At 42.6% G+C, this 24781-nt stretch overlaps 1 protein-coding gene across 1 annotated transcript in view; it reads left to right on the forward strand.

The window, feature by feature from the left end:
- MTHFD1L (methylenetetrahydrofolate dehydrogenase (NADP+ dependent) 1 like) overlaps positions 1-24452 on the forward strand; it is a 210411-nt gene extending 185959 nt beyond the window's left edge. Inside the window, exons 27-28 of the mRNA XM_053592124.1 lie at positions 18332-18449; positions 24089-24452. Of these exons, the coding sequence (XP_053448099.1) occupies positions 18332-18421 (90 nt within the window). The 3' untranslated portion in view covers positions 18422-18449; positions 24089-24452. The remainder of the gene's footprint in view (positions 1-18331; positions 18450-24088) is intronic.
- The last annotated feature ends 329 nt before the right edge of the window (positions 24453-24781 follow it).

The raw sequence follows: 24781 nt of genomic DNA on the forward strand, positions 1-24781 counted from the left end.
TACTCTGCAGATCTACTGAGTGTCCTCGAGTGCTCAGGTGAGTACTGATCAGTGCATGTACCTGAAGAAACTACCTAAAACCAGGGGAAGGGTCACCAAAAAGAATTAGAGGGAACATGCATGCTTCCCATGCAGGTCTAGAAAGACTCACCTATTTCCAACAGAGGGTAAAGCCTCATAATGCAAGGGTGCTGATTAGAATACTAAAAAAAGATCTTGCTTGACATCCAATCTAAGATTACCAGGCATGCAAAAAGCAGGAAAATACCACTATAATGAGAAAAGTCAATTAAAACCAATATGACATGTTTACTAACTTAAAACTTAAAGCTGTTATGACTATAGTTCATATATTCAACAAACTAGAGGAAAGATTTAACGTGTTGAATAGAGACAAAGATGTTAAAAAAGACAAATCAAATTTTGTTTTCCTGACACCAATCAAACTTTTAGAGATTAAAAACTACAGTGTCTGGTATTTTAAAAAACATTGATTAATAACAGGTTAGACATTGCAGGAATATAGTTCACTTGAAGACATAAGGATAGAAAACCGCCCAAAATAAACCAGCAAAAGACTGAAAAGAATAAAGAGAGCCTCAGTAGCTTTTGGACAATTTCGAGCAGCCAAAAATACATATAATTAGAGTCCCACAGAAGAGGAAGAAAGGAAATGAAAATATTTGAGAAAATAATGCCCAAACTTTCGTATAAATTTGATAGAACTATAAAGCCATACCTTCAAGAAGCTCAACAAATCCTAAAGTATGAAAAAACACAGAAAATGATAGAAAAATGTTTAAAAAATAATCAGAGAATTAAAGTCAAATTATGTACAGTGAAACAAAAATTGACAGCTGATTTCTTGTTGGAAATAACACAAACTAGAAGACAGTGGGGTCAACATTTTTGAAGTACAAAATAAACTCAAAATTTGCAGCTTAGAATTCTTTACCCAGTTAAAATATCTTGCAAAGCAAAGGCGAAATAAAATCTTTTTTAGACCAGCAAAAGCTAAAAGGATGTACCACTACCCAACCTGAAGTACCAAGTGTGTTAAAGGAAGTCCTTCAGACAGAAAGAAAATGATACCAGCTGGAAACCCAGATCTGGTCAAAAGAATGAAGAGCACCAGAAACAGTAACCACGTGGGGGAATATAAAGACTCATATTTATTATTTAAGACATTTAAAAAGGCAAATTACTGTACAAAACAAAAATACTAGAAATTATAGGATACAGTTTATTGTAGAAAACAAAATACATGACAACAATAGCACAAAATCTAAGAAGAAAATGGAAGTACACTTTTCTAAGATTCTTATACTGTATGTGACGTAGTATAATATTGATTAAAGGCAGACTGTGAAAAGTAAGATGCACAAATAGTCATGCACCACGTAACAATGTTTTGGTCAGGGCGGTGCCTGTGACTCAGTGAGTAGGGCGCCAGCCCCATATACTGAGGGTGGTGGGTTCAAACCCAGCCCCGGCCAAACTGTAACAAAAAATAGCCAGGCGTTGTGGTGGGTGTCTGTGGTCCCAGCTACTCGAGAGGCTGAGGCAAAAGAATCTCCTAAGCCCAGGAGTTGGAGGTTGCTGTGAGCTGTGTGACGCCATGGCACTCTACCAAAGGCGATAAAGTGAGACTCTATCTCTACTAAAAAAAAAAAAACAACAACAATGTTTTGGTCAATGAACTACATATACAATACTCCCATTCGATTATAATACTATATTTTTATTGTATGTTTTCTACATTTAGATACACAAATGCTAGCCATTGTGTACAATCATGTACTACAGTTACCTATAGTACTTAGTACAGTAACATGTTATGCAAGTTTGTAGCCTAGGAGCAATAGACCATAGTATCTGGGTCTGTGTTAGTACACTGGGTAATGTTCACCCAGTGACAGCATTGCCCAACAAAACATTTCTCAGAATGTATCCCCATTAAACAACACATGATTATACTATAAACACTAAGGAAACCACTAAAATAATTTAACAGTTATAATTAGCAACTACAATTGTATTATAGTCAACAAAGGAGAAAAATGAAATTGTTCAAAATGTTCATTTCCAAGAAGGCAGAAGAAAGGAAAAAGGAACAAAGAACAGATAGTTTAATGAGAAAAACAGCAAAATAGTAGATTTAAGCTCAGCTACGTTAGATGTAAATGATCTAAGTAACCCAGTTAAAATGCAAAGGTTGTCAGATTGGCTAAAAAAAAAAAAATACAGGTGCAACAACTATGTATTGTCAACAAGAAACTCATTTCAAATACAAAAACATAAGTAGGTTATAAAGGAAAAGGGATGGGAAAATGCTAAAACTAATCAACAGACCAGAGTGGTATATTAATATTAAAGTAGAACTAGAAGGAAAGCGTAGTACCAAGGGTATAACGAGCGTTGTTTCACTAACAGTACATAACAGCTCTAAGTCTTTATGCATATAATAACAGAGCTTCAACATACACAAAGCAAAAAAAACATTTGAAGGAAAATAGAAAATCCACAAATATTGTCAGAAAAGTTTAAACCCCTTTCAGAACGAGTAGAATGAAATCAATTGCTCATCAAGATTTGAACAATACTGCAGTCCAACTTGACCTAATTGGCATGACTAGAACACCACACCCAACAACAGCACATTCTTTCAAATGTACACAGAAAAATTGCCAAGACAGACCATGTGCTGGGTCACAAAATAAGTCTTAATAAGTTTTTTTTTTTGTGTGTGTGTGTGTGTGGGTTTTTTTTGGCCGGGGCTGGGTTTGAACCCACCACCTCCGGCATATGGGACCGGCGCCCTACTCCTTGAGCCACAGGCGCCGCCCAAGTCTTAATAAGTTTTAAAGGGATTAAATTATTCAAAATACATTCTCTAGCCACAGTGAAATTAAATTAGAAATCAACACTGAAAGACATCTAGAAAAACTCCAAATTTTGGAAACTAAGGAAGCTACACGGTGGGAGAACGTATTGCCAAACCATCTATCTGATGAGGACTTATATACAGAATATTCAAAGAACTCCCAAAACTCAATGAGAAAATAAACACCCCTTTTTAGAAAATGAGTAAATGATTTGAGCAGACATTGCACTCAAGAAAATATATGGATACAAATAAAGATATACTTACTATCACTAATGATTAGGGAAATGCAAATTACAGGCTCAGTGGATATCACTACATAGCTATTGGGGTATATAAAATGAAAAAGACCGTTCCAAATGGAGGTGAGGCTGTGAACAGCTGAAACTCTCATACACCACCAGTAGCAATATATTGTAGCAGAACCCCTCTGGGAAACAGTTTGGGGTAGTTTTTTAAAAACAATTAAAGATGAAAAAAAAAAAAAAACAAAGATAGCCCAGCAAGGTGGCTCAGATCTCTAATCCCAGCACTTTAGGAGGCCAAGGTGGGGGTATTTCTTAAGGCCAAGAGTTTGAGGCTGGGCAACAAAATAGGACTCCATCTGTATAAAAGTTTTTAAAATTAGCCAAGTGTGGTGGTGCACACCTGTAGTCCTAGATACTCAGGAAGCTGAGGCAGGAGGATCCCTTGAGCTTGGGAGTTGGAGGTTACAGTGAGTTATGATCCCACTGCTGTCCTCCAGCTTGAGCAACAGAATAAATGAGATGCTGTCTTCAGAAAAAAGTTATACCTGTACCTGCCGAATGGCTAATCTAGTGGACTCTTAAATATGTACTTAAGGGAATGAAGGACATGTCCTGTTAAAGATCTGTACGTGTATATTCATAGCAGCTTTTTTGGTAATAACATTCAATAAACTTGACACTGTATGTCATTTGCCTCAACAAAAGCTATTAAATAATGCAATTTGTTTCCAAAATAATGTTGGAAAAAAATATAAAAACTAGAGGAAAAATTTCAGCAGTTATAAGTTCAGTCCAGAAAGTCTAACATAATAATTAGACAATAATTGTTTCTATAACATAAATAATTAGAATTCCAGTAAGACAGAAGTAAACCAGAAGGAAAGAAATTATCAGATAAATAATTCTCCGTCCTCTAAAAAATATTTTTCCCACAAAATTGAAGGATTTCTAAATCCAAAGGGCCAAGTAAATTGATTTTTTTTTTTTTTTTTTAGAGACAGAGTCTCACTTTGTCGCCCTCGGTAGAGTAGTGTGGCATCACAGCTCACAGCAACCTGCAACTCTTGGGCTTAGGCGATTCTCTTGCCTCAGCCTCCCTCCCGAGCATCTGGGATTACAGACACCTGCCACAATGCCCGGCTATTTTTTTGTTGCGGTTTGGCCGGGGCTGGGTTTGAACCTGCCACCCTCAGTATATGGGGCCGGCGCCGTACTCACTGAGCCAGAGGGCTGCCCAAGTAAATTGATTTATAGACTCAAAACCAATGTACTTCATCATGAAATTTAAAAACAATAGGGTCAAAAAGAGTATACTATTTTCCCCCCTTTCAGAGGGAAAATGATGTCTTATCACCAATGCTGGAGGCTGGATTTTAATGGGATGTTTTCAAAATTCAGGGAAGATAATATAAGCAGCCAAACCGTCCACCAGTGTATAATAATAAAGGCAAAGCCGGACAGTTTATAAAAATTTACCTCCAATGCCCTTTGTCTCAAGAAGCTACTGGAGATGTCTCACCCAGGTGAGCAGGTAAACCGTGACAGTGGAATATGTGTGCCTTAGTCTTCTCTTTGCTGTACAACTCACTATCACCAAATTAGCAGCGTTAAACATCCCGTTTATTTGCTCTATTTCTGTGGGTCAGGGGCCTAAGCAGCTTCACTGGGTTCTCTGCTTCAGGCTTCCTTAATGGTCTTTTCTGAGGCTTGGGGTTCAAATGGACAGGGCTATTGGCAGAACTCAGTTCCTTAGGGTTGTATGACTGGGGGCCTGGCTTTTGCTGTTGGCTGGAGACCATAGCCACACGTGTGTTTTTGCCATGTGACCCCCCTACACCCACTCATAGCAGGGGGTCTTATTTGCTGAAAGGCAGTAAGGAGGAAAGTTGCTCTCTTCATTCCTCTGAGAGTAAGTGACATGGCATCTCTTGTGCCACTTGTTCATTAGAAGCAAGTCACGGGTCTCACCCTCACTCCAAGGGAAGGGTCACTGAGTGGAGTCACCATTCAGTACAGCTACCACAGTATGGCTCCGGGAAGTGGAAACTGCCGCAGTAGAGGTGACAATGGGACTTCCCAGGATTGGGGTAAAGGAAGAGACCTTTAAGGGCTGTGTTTTACAGAGCCACAGGCCGAAGGGTTCCGGGAGGGCAGTGCCAAGGGTGATTAACCTTATCCTTGAACATAGTGAGGGGTGACGTCAAGTTGGGCAGGCGTGGTGGTATGTGAAGTGTGTGTACCTAGACAGCTAAGTGAATGCAAAGTCAAGACTGCTGGAGGAACAGAAGTTGTACGAGAATGGGAGTGTGAGTAGGTAAGGGGGCCGTGCTGCAGATACCTACGTAGCTCTGATAAATCCTGATCTAAACCACAGTCATGACAGTTCTGTATCAGGACAGAGCAGTGAAAGGGAGGACAGAGCTGAGTCCACCACGGGTACCTCTCAGGAGAAGAAATACGGGGCACCCAGGCAGGGGCCAGTTATGTTTTATAACAAACCTTGAAAAGCTACATGATTTAAGCCATGTACATGATTCACTTTTGTAAAACTTAAATACAAAAGTAGAATTCATCATCTTGCTCTCTTTGGGTTTCTCCTTACTTTTAATATATCACATCTGTGCTTGAGTTGCGAATGATTTGAAGGGGTTTGGTCCACAGTTTTCTTTTGATTTCACTCTGGCATTGATCATCAGTAGGGAAATGGTCTAGGTGGCTGCCTTGTCCCAGCAGGTGCTGGGAGTACTGGGGAAGCCGGTGGAAGGAGGTAGGAGAAACCTGAGAGGGGGCTGGGAAAGGACAGCTGCACCCAGCTGGTCTGGTCGGCATCTTGCAAAGAGCAAGAGTGTTCTGTCTAGAAGCCTTGGCAAGTGGCATAGTTACGACTCTTTCAGTCCAGCAGTTGGGGAAAGGTAAAATAATTTAAAATGTGTTTAGTTGATCTTCTCAAAGTGTGTCAAGGGAGGGAAGTATCCGCATGAGTATGTCTCGAAGTCCTTCTAGGGCTTCCAGAACAAAATGCCAGACTGAGTGGCTTCAACAACAGGAGATTCTTCTCTCTTTGTTCCGAGCGCTGAAGTCCAAGATCAAGGCTGGCAGGTTTGGTTTCTCCGGGGGCCTTCTTCCCCAGCTTGCAGATGACCTTTGCTCTGTGTATGAACATCCTGGTGTTTCTTCCTGTTCTTAAAGACACCATTTTGGATTAGAGCCCCACCCTTGTGCTCTTTTAAATTTTTTTTTTAAGAAAACAATGCATCATGACATTCAAATGACCTCTTAATCATGTTTTCACCAGCCTGAGCAAGAACGAGACTGGGATCCAGGCTGGGTCACAAAAAAATTGCAATCTGGGCCTCTAGCACTTAAAACAGTTAAACTGGTGGCAGGATAGTTCTGAATTCTTCCCTAATTCAGCAAATCTCGGCCAGCTAGGTATGGCGGGGTGGTGAACCCTGAGTAGGCTACTCCCGTCCCAGGGGAGGCCGACGGAGACGTTTCCATAATGGATATAATTCCCTGTGTGGTGTTGTGTTTGCTGCAGCAGGAGCTTATTATCTCAGGGGAGGGGCTTTGCAGGGGTCGGGAGGGAAGGGATGAAAACCGCAGGGAGATGCTAAATTACACGCCACAGCCAGGTCTGGGCGGCTGCGCCTTTTGGTAACAAGCCTATCACAAACAAAGACCAGAGGGGCTGGTGAAAGCCGTGTCCCCGCCGCTTCTTTCCTGCTGCCATCTCTTTCCCTAAAGGAGTTACAGAATAATGATTTAACTGCCACGAGGACCTTGGCATAAAGCCCATGCCCAGGACATCGAAGTCAATTTTCAGATCAGCTTCTCAGAAACCAAAATTTTATTACTTAATATTGAATTTCCAAACAACAAGACATATTACTACATTGTGTTGCCAGAGCTGGTGGAGGGACGTATGGCGTGCCCCCGTCTTTCACTACGCCGCCTACGCCCCCAGAGAGCAGCACCCATGTGAAGAATCCGAACTCCGCTCTGCACGGCATCTTCTTGGGCCTGCACAGGGCAATCTTCTCATCTCCTAAAGACTGAAGCTCAGTTTAGAATCATGCCTGCTTTGAGATTACAGCACTGTTTGGAAACTTTGTCCCTTACAGCAGTATCTGACCTCAATCAGACCATCACTGGTTACTTAATGCTTTGGGTCTTAGCTCTTGGTTTTAGCTTCAGATTTGATTGACATAAGAAGCAACCATGTAAGGTGTGGCTTTTAAAATTTGTCTGTAAAGCCAGAAAAAATTAGAGAACAGTCTCATACAACTAATGAACCTTTTTTTCCTCCTGTAAAAGAAACATAATTAGTCCAGATTTGTTTTGGGTTTCCTTTTTCTGTTTCTATCATAAATAATTTACAATGCTTTTATTTCATATAGGTAATTATGGTTGTACATTGTATGATAAAAAAAACAGTAAATATTATGTAATAAACACTAAACTAGCATCCTTGTCTCATTTTAGTTTTGAAATAAACTCCTTAATACAGGTACTGTGACACCGTATTCACAGATGAAGGACCAAAGGTGGGGGAATTAACTTACCCAAGAAGACGCAGTATGGACCAAGGAGTCACGTCTCTGCTAGTGAAGCTGGTGCCCTTTCCAGCATACCTCAGGGTCTTCATCTGGCTCCTGTTACTTTCAGATTTTGTAGAGCACTTAAAGCCTTTGCACTTTTTGTCCTCCTTCCCGACTGACCCACGATGCACTTGTAGACAGCAGTAGGCCAGACTCACCTATCTCACGGGGTGGGGGAGAGGCTCAGGTGTGATCATAACGGTGAAATGAGAGATCCTGGGGAAGAATCTCCACAGCTTTCCAAGGGAAATACGAAGAATGAAATGCAAACAACTTAATACCCATGTAGTGTGCTGACCTTTGTATCTCTTTTTGGTAATGAATCAAAGCAAGCACGTAGGTGATAGAAGCCAAGTGGTTGGACACCAGTGGCATCGTTCTTGCACTGCCTAGCATGGACTTTGCCAACCCACTAGAGTTAGTCACCAAAGCACATTTCTAAGGTAATTGTGATTGATTATTCCCTGAAATGTTTAGCTAAATATGCATATGGTTCTTTAGTTGCATCATGACCTTTCATTTCTAATTACTTCAGAATGTTTCCCCTCAGAACAAGGGCATTCTCTTATACAACTGGGATATAATTTAACAATGATTTAACACCATTATCTAACGTATAGTTCATAATCAATTTCACCAGTTGTTCCAATGATGTCTTCTATAGGTGTTACTCCCACCCCCCAAATCTAGGATCCAATTCAGGATCATTCATTGCTTTTAGTTGTAATGACTCTTTAGTCTTATGTCTTTTGTTTCACTGATATTTTTGAATACAAGAAAGGTGTTTCATAGATGAATGACTTACTAAAAACAGACTTAGTTAAACCTTCTGATAGCAACATTAAAAGACACATATAGGGCGGCGCCTGTGGCTCAAGGAGTAGGGCGCTGGTCCCATATGCCGGAGGTGGCGGGTTCAAACCCAGCCCCGGCCAAAAACCACACACACACAAAAAAAAAAGAAAGACACATATAAATGTGTGCAGTACAGCTGCAGACAACTTGGTATAGTGGTTCTTTAGTTGCTTCACTGGATAATGGTGAGGGTTTACCCTTTTCAGTTAACTTTAATCCACATCTTAGAACTGATCATTAAAGAGCAGTAAGCCTGTTATTCTTAAGGAAAACTCTGGGTAGTTACTCGATGTGTTTCATTTTGGAACTGTCTGTTTTTATATGATCATAAGGTTATTGTTTACTCACTGCTAACTGCCAAAACTAGTTTTTTTTTAAAATACAATTCGGAAAGACAGTATTCCCAAATTTGAGCTGTATAACATTTGTTTTTTTTAGAGAGGGAGTCTCACAGTGATGCCCCAGGCTGGTCTTGAACTCCTGGGCTTAAATGATCCTCCCACCTCAGCCTCCTGTGTCACTGAGACAACAGGTATGCACCACTACACCTAGCTATAACATGTCCTTAAACAAACATTGAAGAAGAAAAGGAATCAATCAAGACTAAAATTATGAAGTAAAAAGTGTTTTTATGAATACTCTAGCTTGCAGTAGCTTGATAGAATTAATAGAACCCTATTGCTCCTAACATTTCTTTGTTTGACCCCTGGGGCATTCATTCCTCTGCAGTTGAAGTAGGCATGCTGCCCCAAGTGTCAGTAGCCCTCCACGCCATGGTGGTGCAAGGGACGCGGGAGGGCTCTCTGGCTACAGCCTGGACCCTGGAGTCACACTGTCTCCATTTGACTTTCAGCTCCAGGAAGTACAAGCTCCATGATTTGGGGGCAAATTACTGAGCTTTTCAGTATCTCGTTGTTTAAACCTACAAAATAGGGGATAATGGAAATAATAACAACATTGACCTTGTAGGGTTGTAGGCATTAAATGAGAGATAGTGCCTATAAAGCACTTAGCATCATGCCTGGCATATAGTCAGAATTTAAAAATAATAATAATAATAAGACTTATATAAGATCCTGAAATTTAAGGAATTAGCTTCCTCGGAAACCTTCTTGGAGCATGCCTGCATCTATAACTACATTTTCTAAATGTGAACCACCTCCATCAGAGCTGTCACTATTGGAGTTGCAAGGGTACCAAATTATGAAAATCGATGAATAAAAAAATCAAGAAAAGGGCAGTGCCTGTGGCTCAAGGAGTAGGGCGCCGGTCCCATATGCCAGAGGTGGCGGGTTCAAACTTAGCCCTGGCCAAAATCCAAAAAAAAAAAAAGAAAAAAAATAGAGAAAAAATAATAAGGAGCTACCAAAGAAGACATTCTTCCTTCACCAGATCTCGAAGGGGAGGGGGGTGGCAATTTTTCCTGCCCCTGCACACACGCAGCAAGCCCAACCATGAACATAACACCTGAAGGACAACAGAGAGAACTGCTGGGGCTACAGGACTCAACCAGGTCTGGGGGAGGAGACAGAGGGATACCAGCCTTACAATCAGAACAAATACTGGAGAAAAAGTTAAAGATGAATCCTCCAAAAGCCAAATAGAATTGTACGTGTAGAATGATCCAGTTTCTATATAGAAATATACATTATATGGGCACATTGCTTGTATGGAAGTAGAAAATTACCTGGAATTTACATAACATTTTTTTTATTACAGTCAATTTGAGGGTACAAAGATTACGTTACGATGTTTACATTTGTTAGGCGTCCCACTCCCTCCTCCCCTCTCCCCATTCCCTTATTCCCCACCTCCCACGTTGAATTGATTTGAGTTTTTCTCTTGTGTGGGTGTGTATTAGCTCATCTACTGGCTTCATGTTAGCATTGAGTACATTGGATTCTTGGTTCTTCATTCTTGTGATACTTCACTAAGAAGAATGTGTTTCAACTCCATCCAGGTTAACACAAAAGATGTAAAGCGTCCATCTTTTTAATGGATGAATAATATTCCATGGTATACATATGCCACATCTTATTAATCCATTCCTGGGTTGGTGGACATTTAGGTTGTTTCCACATTTTGGCGATTATAATTGAGTTCTGATAAATAGTCTAGCACAGACATCCTTATCATAAAATGATTTTTTTTCTTCTGGGTCGATGCCTAGTAATAGGATTGCAGGATCAAATGGGAGGTCTAATTAAGTTCCTTGAGGGTTCTCCATATCTCCTTCCAAAGAGGTCGTATTAGTTTGCAGTCCCACCAACAGTCCAAAAGATGTTTGCCAGCATCTGCAGCTTTGGTGCTCTGTACAATGTGGGCCATTCTCACTGGGGTTAGAAGATATCTCAGGGTGGTTTTGATTTGCATAATGATTAGGGACGATGAGCATTTTTTTTTCAAATGTTTGTTAGCCATTCATCTGCCTTCCCCAGAGAGGGTTCTTTTCATCTCTCTTGCCCAGTGGTAGATGAGATTGTTTGCTCTTTTTTTTTCTTATTTAATTTGAGTTCTCTGTAGATTCTAGTTATCAACCCTTTGTCAGATTCCTACCATGTGAATATCTTTTCCCAAGATTGGGAAAATGTTGTCTTTTTGCTTTACTTGTTGTGTCCTTAGCTGTGCAGAAGCTTTTCAGCTTAATTAAGTCCATTTGTCTTTGTTTGTTTGTGACAGAGTCTCATTTCATCACCCTCGGTAGAGTGCTGTGACATCATAGCTCACAGCAACCTCAAACTCTTGGGTTCAAGTGATCCTCTTGCCTCAGCCTCACAGGTTGCTGGGACTACAGATGCCGACCACAACACCTGGCAATTTTTTAGAGACAGGGTCTCACTCTGGCTTCTGTGAGCTTAGGCAGTCCACCTGCCTCGGTCTCCCACGTGGTAGGAATACAGGCATGAGCCATCGCGCCCAGCCCCCATTTGTTTATTTTTGTTTTTAGTGTGATTGCCACTGAAGTCTTCATCATATATAAGAAATTATTTACAAGGGTTACCTCTAGGAAGCAGTATGGAGGGGTGGTTTTTTACTTCTATGTTGAAAATGTATTTTTCAGTAAATTTTTCTAAACTAGTAGAAAACTTAGTCTTGGACAGGCTTCTTACCACTGAAAGAAATTTGTAGTCTCCTTGGCAAAAGAAGAGAAAAATAACAGTACTTGTTCAGTCTTTCATTCAAGGCCACAGAAATAAATTGGCTTAATCTGAGCTCTGTGTGAGAGCACAATTGGCGAGCCCAATATGGTAATTTTTATAGTAATTGAATGTGACTTCTATCCCAAAAAGTCATAAGTTAGGAATTTATTTGGTTCATTCTTCTGATACAAAAAGTAAAATATGAAAAACATTTTTTTGAAACTAAAAAGTAAGAAATGACATGACCTGAGTGTCCCAATGGTCTGTCCCTCTAGAAGCAGGGGCTGGGTCTTGGTGTCCTTGTACTGAGTCCTTAGCAAAGGGCCTGTGTCCCTTCCTAGTAGCAAGCCCTTGAGAGCATCCTTGTCATAGGTTTGGTTAATCAGCCATCACAGAAGATAAGTGTACTCTAGGAGGATACACCCACAGCTCCCAGACTGTCCCTAACTACCAAGTAGAGGTCACCTTTTGGATATAGTCAGAGGTTGTGCAGGGAGATATTATTACCTAACCACCCAGAAAAAAGTCCCAGAACATTCCATCTCTACTAAGTCAAATCGCTAGAAATTCCAGTTGTGGCACAGTTGTAGTAGCACTACCTCGTTTTATTATAATGACTTTTTTTTAGACAAAGTTTCGCTTTGTTTCCTGAGCTATACTCCAAGAGACTACAAATCCTCTTGGCTCAGCCTCATGAGTAGCTAGGATACAGGTGTGTGCCACCACACCCAGCTAATATTTCTATTTTGTGTAGAAACATTGTCTGCAGATTTCCCAGGCTGGTCTTGAACTAGACTCAAGTGGCCCCAGGGGCTACGATTGTAGGTCTGAGCTACCATGTTGGCCTATAATGACTTTTAATGTCTTTTTTTTTTTTTTTTTTTTGAGACAGAGTTCTCACTTGTTGCCTTTGGTAGAGTGCTATGGAGTCATAGCTCATAGCAACCTCAAATTCTCAGGCTTAAGTGATTCTCTTATCTCAGCCTCCCAAGTAGTTGGGACTACAGGCACCCACCACAATGCCTGGCTGTTTTTAGAGGTGGGGTCTCACTCTGGCTCAGGCAGGCCTGGAACCTGTGAGCTCAGGCAGTCTACCCAGCTCGGCCTCCCAAGTGCGGGGATTACAGGCGTGAGCCATCGCGCCCAGCTCCTGACTTTTAATTTCTATCTCTGTCTCTTCCCCTCGGCCACTTGACCTTCATGCTGGGCCGTGTTCCTCATGTATCATCTTAGGGTTCCTCGTATAACTGTGGACATGACTGTTTGATGTAAGTGAGTCTGTTCCTCACATCCAAAGGAGAAGAAAGGAAGCAGAAGATACCACCATGTAGTTCACCATTATAATCTTTCCAGGTGCTCTTAAAGTTTTGAAATAAGGTAACACATCACCCACCTAGTAGAGGAGGGAAGAAGCGTGTGGAAGGATTCCCCACCACTTCAGATCATGAGCTGCAGGAACAAAATAGGTATGTGCAAAGATGCTATTTCTTTTCTGAACCAAAATAAAACTAGATGATTTATTCAGTTGAAAAAGATAGTGGATTTAAGGAGAAATCAGAAAAAAATTATTTCTCAAACACAACACAAGTAATTACAATATTTTGGTTAAGAAGAGTATTGTTACCAGGCTTGGTGGTATGTTCCTGGAATAGTCTCACCTACTTCGGAAGCTTAGACTACTTGAATCTAGGGGTTTGAGACCAGGCTGGACATGGTAAGATCACCCATCTCTGAAAAAGAAAAAAAGAAAGAAAGAAGGAAGGGAGGGAGGGAAGGAAAGAAAGAAGAGACAGAGAGAAAGAAAATTATGGTTAGAAATTATGATTCTGTCACTTTATGAAACAGAATTTTTTTTTTGGCCTGGGCTGGGTTTGAACCTGCCACCTCCAGCATATGGGGCTGGTGCCCTACTCCTTTGAGCCACGGGCACCCCCTGAAACAGAATTTTTAATGATTTTTCTACTCATGCCAACAATATTCTTTTAGTTTTTAATGATTACTTTTAAATACATGACTCTGCTCTCTTTATTTGGTCTTTAATGTATCTTCATAAAGGCTATTGATAAATCTAATCCTTTCTCTAAAATAAGCTTAGCCCGAAACAGTAAAGATTTGGAAGTTTCATCGTAGTTAAAATTAGGGTCATGAAGGGCAAAAGCCCCGTTTTTCAGCCTTTGTAAAAAGAATCCATTAAGGCAGCATGACTGAAAGTACGATTTAGTGGCTCCTTGGTTATTCTAAGCAGGAGGCCTTTTCAGAGGGCACACAGATAAAGTCAACATAGATCCCCACTGACCCCAGGCGTGTGGCCAGAGGTCAGCTCCCAAGGGCTGTCTGGGTTCTTTTTGTCTGTAGTGCTGTATTGACTCTTGTCTGGGGACTACAGTTCTTTGATAATAGTTTTTTACTGGGAGAGAATTTGCTGCGAATCTATAAGGTCTTGTTAACATAATTCCATATTGTATTTGCTCAACAGGAGAAGTTTTATTTTAAAAGTAGACTTATTAGAGATGGCCATTCATTCACAGGTCAGGGAGTCTCTTGGGTCTACAGAGTTTATGTGGTTTTTTGTCTGTTGTGGCTTACTTATCCCACATAAGTAGCCGCACTTCTTGGAAGTGATTATTGCATCATTGGAAAGGAACGTGGGAGTCTCTGGTTGAACTTTTTATCACATTTTAGAAAAAGAAGCTGAAAATACTCTGGGAGACCAAGACAGGAGGACCGCTTGAGCTCAGGGGTTTGAGACCAGCCTGACCAAGAATGAGACACCGTCTCTACTAAAAATAGAAAAAAAAAATGAGCCAGGGCAGCGCCTATGGCTCGGTGGGTAGGACGCCGGCCCCATATACCAAGGGGGGTTCGAACCCGGCCCCCACCAAACTGCAACAAAAAATAGCCAGGTGTTGTGGTGGGCACCTGTAGTCCCAGCTACTCAGGAGGCTGAGGCAAGAGAATCACCTAAGCCCAGGAGTTGGAGGTTGCCGTGAGCTGAGACACCAGAGCACTCTACTGAGGGTGACAAAGTGAGTCTCTGTCTGTACAAAAAAAAAGAAAAGAAAAAAATGAGCCAAATGGTGTGGTGGGTGCTGGTAATCCTAACCACTCAGGAAGCAGAGGAAGGATTGCTTGAGCTCAAGAGTTTGAGTTTAGTGTGAGCTATGATTACACCCTGGCACGCAACCTGGGACAAGAGAATGAGACTCTCTCTCAAAAAAAAATCGAAAATAAAAGAAAGCTATTTCACACTTTCTGGCATTTAATGTTTGGCAAGTTTTAGCTGCTGGTTTTGTGAGAGAATCAGAATGGCCAAAAGATGCACGTTCTGGTTCACCGCGCCTGGTAAACATAATTGCGGGAAACACACAAATCACAACCTGCCTTTGCCAACCTTGGTCTTTCATTAGTTAAATTACCATGGAGAGTTGAATTTTCATGTCTATAAAGAACCAGCACATGCTACAAGTGTGTCGTCTCCAATAGAAGCGTCCACTGGTAATTTTGGTCAGATGGACTCATATGCTGCCTTCGGGATTCTTCTTGGGCTTTGTCACCTCAAGTGGATTTAAACTCAGCCTGCCTCCAGCATACCACCTTCTGTCCTAGAGTGAGTAGTGTTGCGGCCTCAGAGTCAGCAGCAGCCATAGAATCCAGACGGCCCTGCTAGGAAAGGATGCCTTATATCTAGAGAGTTAATCTAGGCAGCAGTTTTCAACCTGTGGGTCGTGACCCCTTTGTAACAATTGAAATACATCCTGCATATCAGATATTTACATCGCGATTCATAACAGTAGCAAAATTACAGTTATGAAGTAGCAACGAAAATAATTTTATGGTTGGGGGTCACCACAACGTGAGGAACTGTATTAAAGTGTCGTGGCATTAGGAAGGTTGAGAACCACTGGGATGCAGCAGCATCACTGTGGCTGAATGTGATCATTTATTTCTTTCTCTTAACCTATAAAACGCTTGTTTTCCAAATCAATAGTTCTATATAGGTTATAGAGGCTTTGTGAAATGCCTTCAGTAAGATGCCTTCAAATGCCATCTCAAAGTGCAGTTAGTGAGGGAAATGGCTGTAGAGTACGTGGTTGAGTTGTAATCCATAACAGCTGGGAAAAAATATAAACAACGCAAGCTGGCTGCCGTAGCTCAGTGGTTAGCACACCGGCCCTGCACACCAGGAGCAGAGGGTTTGAGCCTGGCCTGGCCCTGATCAACAACAAAAAATATCTATGTTAACAGTGCCCACCAATGACCCTGTGTTTGTCCCAGGGCTAAAACAGTGAGTGTGATTTTCTTTCTGGGGTCTCCTCAGTTATATGCAGACCCTGTGATAACCAGAAGGAACGTTTCTACTAGGAATCTTAACATGGGGAGGCTATTGTGGCCATCCACATACCTAGAGGTCCAAATATAGGATGTCCAAAAAATTGAATTGTAGTTCATCTTGTGAAACCCAGGATGCATTTTCCCATTAGGCATGTAATAAATGGTGCCTATATTCCAGGCAGGCCTCAGAAGCCTTTTAGCCTATAATATACCCAAAGTGCAATCCTGTGCAATTAGCAAGACAGGAGCAGCCACCATCCATCACAATGTTTTACAGTTCCTGCAACCTCCCAGCTCCCACTCGTGGAGGGCCCAGCCACACAGAGAATGGGTGGTTTATGAGGCCTGCAGGTACAAGGATTTACTGCCCACCTGCCACACCTGGGCGTGTTAAACAGTCTTTCCTCTACTCCCTTCCCCCGTGTTAAAGAGTGGGAGGTGACCTGCAGGCAGGTGAGGGGGCTAGTGAGGACCTCCAGAGGTCAGGACTCTTCAAACAGCAGTGTGCATGTGAATGCCTAGGGATTGGCTGCAGCCGCCAATTCTGATCCAGCGGGTCACAGGTGAGGTCTGAATTTCTAGCTAGCTCCTAAGGAGTGCCCGTGCTTCTGCTCCACAGACCCCTTCTGTGCCGTGGCTCACGCCTGTAAGCCTAGCTCTCTGGGAGGCTGAAGCGGGTGGATTGCTTGAGCTCAGGAGTTGGAGACCAGCCTGAGCAGGAGTGAGACCCTGTCTCTAAAATTAATAGCCAGACATTGTGGTATGTGCCTATAGTCCCAGCTACGGCAAAGGCCGAGTCAAGAAGATCACTTGGGTCTAGGAATTTGAGGATGCTATGAGCTGATGCCACAGCACTCTACGGAGGGTGACAAAGTGAGACTCTGTCTCAAAAAAAAGTCTTTACATTGTGGTGGGAGGACAGGGTGGTGAAAGGGAAGTCCCCAGTCACTATAGAAAGGCAGCAGGGAGTGACAGAGCTGAGTGCTGTGGGCCTTAGGGAGGGTTTCTTTTCTGCTGGGAATATTTTGCCAGGCAGGAAGAAGCCAGCAAACCCATTTACAGCATGAGGCGCCCCGACCCCATCCTGTGCGGTGTGCTCAGCCCAGACAGGCAGAAGGCCTACATGTTGCAGCTTCAGCCCTGTAGCCAGGTACTCCCTGGGTGATTGCAGCAATGCGACCTTCGTTCATGTGAAACACACACCTTAAAGCACGGTGGGAAGTGCTAACCTGGGAGGACAGCGGGTCAGCAGGAAGCCTCCCAGCCCAGAGCCACAGCGGTGGGGTCTGAGTGCCTGAGAAGCGCGGGCTGGGGCTCCAGCACTTTTGTCCCGGCACGTGGAATGTTTCTGATACAGGTGGGCAAGGAGCATGTTTTGCAGACCCTTCCTCTAGACTCCAGCACAGCAAAGCAGTGGAGAGCTGGTTTTAATCCTGTCCTCACCTAACTAGCTGTGTGTCCTACAGCATGCGCCTTTGTGTCTGTCTTCTGTCCTCAACTGTAAAGTGAGGCTAAAACCAGGACCTAACCTTGTAGAGTGCTGGGGAACTTAATGAGGCTATTTCTGTAAAACCCGTGAAATGCCCATCAAGGGTCACAACAGTGGTGGCTGCAATGGCTGGGGTACAGTGAAGAAATGAGTAATTTGAAATTACAGGCATTTGACTGCAGGCAACTAACTTGCCCTCTCTAAACCTCTGTTCCCTCCCTTGTAAGATGGAAATACTAAAAGTACCTACCTCATAGGTTGCTGAGAGAGTGAGGTGTATAAAGCACTCAGCACAGTGCCCGGGGACAGGCAGGTTCTCAGTACAGCCAGGGTGCTGGGGAACAGGAGTTTGCAAACTGTGCTCCAGGAACTGTTGGTTTCACAGAAATGCATCCTGCTGTCCACCTGCCACACCTGGGAGTATTAAACATCTAAACACGCCCCCTTCAACCAGACGGAGTTATCTTTGTTGGGGTTCAGCATGGTTTAATTTAGAAGAGAAGATGTGGAAAGTCATTTATGCAGCTACAGTGTGTCGTGGGACCACAGGAAAAAGGAAATGCTCTAACTTCCCAGGAAGCTGATGTGCTTTTTCTATTCTATTTCCTTAAACAAAAATTGAAATAGCAGGTGGAAAATTTAAAGAGATACGTGTATATATAACATGAAGTCACACAAAGTTGTGTTGAATTAAATGATTCTTTGGTTTCATCAGAGAGGTACCGTGTTCATGTGACCCCTGTTAGCATTTGCTAATATGTGAAACGTTTTTTCTACCTTAGATGAGCACTATGCCAGGACTGCCCACTCGGCCCTGCTTTTATGATATAGATCTTGATACAGAAACAGAACAAGTTAAAGGCTTGTTCTAAGTGAAAAGATTCTCAGGACCTGATTCAGGTAAGCTGCTGTCTTTTGACTTTCTTTCCTTTTGTTTCTTTCTTTTCTTTTTCTTTTCTTTTTTTTTAGTTCAGATCCTTTTTCTGCTTTGTTTTCCTGATAACTTATTAGAGAAGTGAGGTGATAAGTCGTTTCCTTCCCTAGTTACTACAGATTCCTACCAATGACTGCCTGTGACTTAAGTCCACTCCTGGGTGTGGGGACGAGTTAGTGGTCAGTACACGGGACTTCAATGGACCTCGGCTTGAGTCCAGTGAAAGTCAGATCATGTCATCTCTGAATATAGATTTGTTTCAATCATCTCTGGCCATAAGAAAGGAACCCTGTAAACTCATTCTTTCTCCAGAATTAAAACCAATATCTGCTATAATTGTAAGAGTAATTTCCTACCTTCCTACCACCTATCCCTTGGTACAGGTAGAATCATGTGATAGGGAACCTTGGTGTATTCACCTGCCGGGGCTGCCATAGCAAAGTATCACAAACTGGGTGGCTTAAAGCAACAGAAAGTTTAAAGCCGTTCCAGAGGCTGGAGGTCAGAATCAGTGGGTCAGCTGGGCTGGGTGGAACCCTTCCTTGGCTCCTCCCAGCCTCTGCAGGCGGCTGTCCGTCCTTGGGGTTGCCTGGCTCACAGGGCGTCACTCATCTGCCCCTGTGGTCACACAGCATCCCCCTGTGCCTCTGTCTTCACATGGCATTCTCCTTTTATAGGGATTTCAGTCATCTTGGATTCAGGCCCACCCTAGGGACCTCATCTTGATTACTCTGCAGAGACTCTATGTCCAAATAAGGTCACTGTCACAGGTGCCCGGGGTTAGATCTTGAACTTATCTTTGGGAGGACTCAACTCTGCCTGTAACACTCGGCTGTGACACAGCGCAGTAGGTTCCCATGTCCCAGGAAAGAGTAATTTCCTACCTTCCTACCACATCGCTCTTGGTACCCAAACGGGGACAGATCATCTAACTGGAGGTCCTGTGCATCCCAAGGACAGGGCAGCTGAAATCAGGCTACATGATGACTCACAGTCAATGAGGTTTAAGAAGGTCGGGCTTGACTTAGAGCTGTCTTGGGCTGGGGGCTCCCAGTCTCATTCACATCCACCCCTCCGTCCTACAGCCACGCTGCTGGCTTCTGTCCTAACTCCCCACCGTGGAGAAAATGACCACACTCCCACTCAGAAGTTTGAAAAGCTTAGGACCTCTTCTTCCCACCCCAGAGACCAAATGTGTCCTCACTCGGACACACCCCTTCTCCTCACTCTCTGCTGGCCCTGCCCTTAGCCCAGAACCTCTCCCTCCTGCCAGCATATTCCGGCTTCCAGATGAGCTTCCTTGACCTGAAGACCCTTCTCTCCAAGCAAGACATGGCTGTAAACCAGGCTTCCAGAATCCTCGCTGTCGTCTCTCTCCTACCAGTATCAACAAGGGGAGAGTTTTGTCTTAGTTTTTGTTGCCATAAGCCTTTGTTGCTAAAACACTAAACATTTGACTATGATGAGAAAGGTTAGGGACCAATTACATTACATTAAAACAAGGCGTGGAATTGTTTGTTTTAGGTTGTGGGTTGTTTGTGTGGAGGTTTTGCTAAGGAGTGGGAACTGTGTTATATTTTAGCTATGACCACCTCATATCTTTTTCATTTCCGAAAAAAGGAAACTACAGAAAATGAAACAAGACAGATAAGTCACTAGTTTAACAAAGAAACCCATAAAGTTGAGCTTTGATAACAGGGTTATTTTAGTCTTTTTGATACGATTTTGTGGGTTTCGAGTTAGTCTTTTTGAATAGGATTTTGTGTGTTTTGGATTTCTCAACTAGGCCTTGGGAGAATAACATTATCATTCCTCTTTCTTTTTTTTTTTCTTTTGAAACAGAGCCTCACTATGTCACCCTCAGTAAAGTGCTGTGGTGTCACAGCTCACAGCAACCTCCAACTCTTGGGCTTAAGTGATTCTCTTGCCTCAGCCTCCCAAGTAGCTGGGGCTACAGGCACCTGCCACAACAACCAGCTATTTTTTTATTGTAGTTGTCCTTGTTGTTTGGCAGGCCTGGGCAGGATTCGAACCCGCCAGCTCTGGGATATGTGGCTAGTGCCTGCCGCTGAGCTACAGGCGCCACGCCAATACCAGCTCTTTGACTAGACAGGTACAGGATGATTTTATTTTATTTATTTATTTATTTATTTATTTTTGCAGTTTTTGGCCAGGGCTGGGTTTGAACCTGCCCCAGAGTGATTTTTCTTTTTTTTTAATAACTAAGGTAATTATTTGGGCATCAAAAGCTTTGTCAAAATTCTTTTTAGTCCAAGTATAATAGGGCTGGCTCTTAATTCTCTGAATGGTGTTTGCCCCTCCTTTGTTCAAGGTTTCTTTCTTCCTGGTAAATTGCTAAATACTATTCTAGATTTGTGGGCAGAAGTTCAGAGCCCATCATTTGACCCTACTTAAACAATCGAAACGGATCCAGTGTCCTAAGATGAAACCGCAATAGAAAGCAAGCATTCCTTCTCAGTGACGCGTCAGTATGATGACCCAGCAAACATTCTTTCTGTTTCCTATGCCTCTCACATACAGTGGTCAGGGACCCCTTCTACTAGTGGTCAAAGGTCTGTGCCTATTAAAAATGCATAAAATAAAAAAGTTAAGTTTTGGGCAAGAGTCAGCTTCGTAAACAAATTCAGGCATCTGAAGGGAGATATCTAGTCGGCTTACTTCGCACACATAGGGAGCAGGTAGAAGGTTTGTGTAGAAGGTTCTGCACACCCGAGGGCAGCCAGCACGTCCATTATTCCTCAAGGAACCTGTGGATTGTGGTCCCCTGGGAAGATCTCCATCCATTTCTTTTCTTCCTTCTCTCCCTTGCCTTTCTTGCCTCCCTCCCCCTCTAGGAAGTTGTGTGAGACTGAATGTGAACATGAGATGCCCAGAAATCACCAGAATTTGAGTTCTGGCTTCCCGCTGGTGCTTTCACTATTGTTAGATTCAGGATTCATTCTTTTGGATGTCACTAAATAGAACTAATTAAAATAAGTTGTTTATCCAATGAAATTGGTCTTGCTGTTGAGTCTTTTGTTTGAAAATAACTGGATTTGGGGAGTTGATTTGCTGCCCCCCCCCCAAATCTTCTGGTTGCTTATTTATTTATTTTTGTTTGAGACAGAGTCCACTCAGTCACCCTAGTGTGCAGTGCTGTGGTATCCATTGCTCACAACAACCTCAAACTCTTGGGCTAAAGCAGTCCTCTTGCCTCAGCCTCCCAAGTAGCTGGGACTGCAGGCCCCCCACACACAACTCCCGGCTGTTTTTAGAGACGGGGTCTCACTCTTGCTCCGGCTGGTCTCTTAACTCATGAACTTAAGTGATCTGCCTGCCTCAGCCTCCCAGAGTGCTGGGATTACATGCATGAACCACCAGGCCAGCCATTCATGGTGCTCTTGCTAGAAATGTTTGTTATTTACCAAAGAATTGCTTTTCTTTTTTCTTTGCATTTATTTTTGAGACAGAGTCTTACTCTGTCTCCCTGGGTAGAGTGCAGTGGCATCATAACTCACAGCAATCTCAAACACCTGGGCTCAAGCAATCCTCCTGCCTCAGCCTCCCCAGTAGCTGGGACTATAGGTGCCCACCACAACACTCAGGTAGTTTCCTATTCCTAGTAGAGACAGGGGTCTTGCTCTTGCTCAGACTGGTCTCAAAGTCAAGGGATCTTCCCACCTTGGCCTCCCAGAGGACTAGGTGACTCTCGGAGCCACCACACCTTGCCAAGAATTGCTTTTCTTGAATGACACACACAGAAGTATTATTCTAGCTCATTTCTTTCCTAAACTCCTGTTAGGGCAGTTTTTCGATGATACTTAATAATTACAAATCCATCTTGAGGGTATCGCTGCATGCAAGCCTTCTGTGGACAGGCTTGTTCAACCCCAGGTTCCAAGCCACAGGCTTGCAAGGTGTTCCAGGAGAGCAGCTGGGCTCTGTGATTATGGTCTTCAAACTCCTTTTCATAGAGCAGCTCTAAAATTTTTTGGCACTGTTGTGCCCAAGGAAAGTGGTATCAAGTTCATCATCCTGAACCATCTTTGAGGACCTTGTGCCCTCATCCCTCCTGTTTCCTGGCAGTGACCAAGAAAGAGAGAAGCCCCAGCTCCTCAAATAATCTTCACTGGTATCTAAAAGACAGTGATGATCAAACCTCCCCTAGCTAACTGAAAGCGAAGGTTTTGAGGTTTAGGTAACAGTTGTGAAATTCTTAATTCTCCTTAAAAGAAACTTTTTGTTTTGCTTTCTTATATTCCCATACCAAAGTAGGATATTTCCTATATTGTATCTTCCAAAATACTTTCCCGCTGAATCAACTTCTGAAATTGTTTTTGTCCATCAAATAAATAATAAACAGCAGAATTTTTTTTACATTCCTACCTTAGGTATTACATCTCAGATTTTCTTCATCTATAATCAGTCTTTATTTGGGCTAACCCGTTTGATTTTCCTTAAAATGTGGGACCACAGACTCTAAGCCCCTTTAAACACAAAACTGTAGGATGGGTAGGTTGTGAGCCTCATCAGCTGGTCTCCCACCACTGACCTCTGGAGCATGACAGCCTTCTCTTGCTAAGCCAAGGGTCATCTTCGGTCCCCCAAACCCACTCTCCTGTCCCCCAGCACCCCATCCCATCACAGGAGTCATTGACCCTCACATCTACGGAGTGATGCCACTAGAGTGAGGCTGGCCATGTTTGAATGCCCCAAGCAAACCTCCCTTCCTGACATCTGAAATATATTTTTTTTGTTAATGTTTATGATACTTGTAATACTTCTGTTTTCTGTTTACTCCCCTGACTTAAGTCAGATGTTAAGGGAGTACTCCAAGCTCCTCCTCCCCTCTCTTCATCACTTCTTCTGTGTTTTAACTAAGTGAGCATCCTCCCTGGCTCCAGACCCCAGTTATCTGTGGGAGGACAGCTTGCTGCCTTTCAGCGGAGTTTGAACGCTGGTGCATAACTTCAGATGAGAGGCAATGTACTTGCATTTGCTTTTTTCCTGGGACCTAGGTGTTCTGTTTGTTTGTTGTTGTTAAAAGAAGTTTGATTTCTTCTGTTTCTAAAAGATTGTAGGATTCAAGAACAGCAGGAATTCTTTGAGAAAAAAACAGCAAAGCTTTAATAATACAAAGCGCCAGGACCACTAATTTCCATATTGTCCTAAGTGCATTTTTTAAACCTTGCTTTCTGTGCCTATTATATAAAAGACAAAAATCCAAGGTGACAGGATTCCTTATCTCAAATCCTAAACATTCTCATTTCACAGCATCCTACAGACTGTAGATACCAAATGTAGAAGTTCTGGAAATTCTGCCACTGTCCCCTAATAGTCAATCTCGGGAAGTTCAGGATGCTGGAGGCAGCAGCTGCACTGACTCTTGGTTACAGATGCTACAGAATCTAATTCTCCACTTCCATGAGTAAAGTCTTCCAAACAGCAATTCCCGCCAGCCTTTATCTTGTGAATAGAATCCCTTCATTGCTCTTGAATTTCCTTTTGGCCTCAAACTTTAGAGCTATAACATATTAACAGTTTCACACCAAAGGAGAAAGCTATCCTTCAGTTACTGAAACATTTTTTTTCTTCTATTTTTCAGGCTCCTGAAACACAAACTACTACTTACCTTTTTGCTGTATTTGGAGAAGAAAGTGAATTTGAAATGTGTCTCTTATGCGATGTTGGAGAAATGGTTCAATGGGCCAAAGATTTCTTCTTTCTTCAAGTTGATTGTTTGCTGCAGAGTACAGCGTTCAGCAAAAAGACCCCCACCAAGTCTGGAAGAAACTAATTTATTTTCTGTTGCTGCAGAGTTTACATTATTTCTACCACTTACACTTTAGAATGTTTATTTTATGGGGACTAAGGGATTAAAAGAGTGTGAACTAAAAGGTATCATTTTCCACTATGGAATTTTCTACTTTGTCTTTGAAATGAAAATAAACATGTACCTAGAAAACCAACCAGCAAATGCTCAGTGCCAGATGAAACTCTGTGCTCTCTAAAGGCAGCTCTGCGTGTGAAGCAATTGGGGTTGTTGCCTAACACCAGTTTCTTAGAAAACTGTGAAAAGCAGCCAGAGGTTTTTGTCATTGTTGTTGTTTCTTCTTTTTAGAGACAGGTCTTGTTCTGTCTCCCAGGCTGGAGTGCAGTGGCACAGGCAGCCTCAAACTCCCAGACTCAAGTGATCCTCCCATCTCAGCCTCCCGAGGAGCTGGGACTTGCAGATACCCCCATCATGCCTAGCTCTTTAAATGTGACCCAAAAAACCAGGAATATCCCATCAATTGTG

The sequence above is a fragment of the Nycticebus coucang genome, chromosome 5 (assembly GCF_027406575.1).
Source record: "Nycticebus coucang isolate mNycCou1 chromosome 5, mNycCou1.pri, whole genome shotgun sequence".
NCBI lineage: Eukaryota > Metazoa > Chordata > Mammalia > Primates > Lorisidae > Nycticebus > Nycticebus coucang.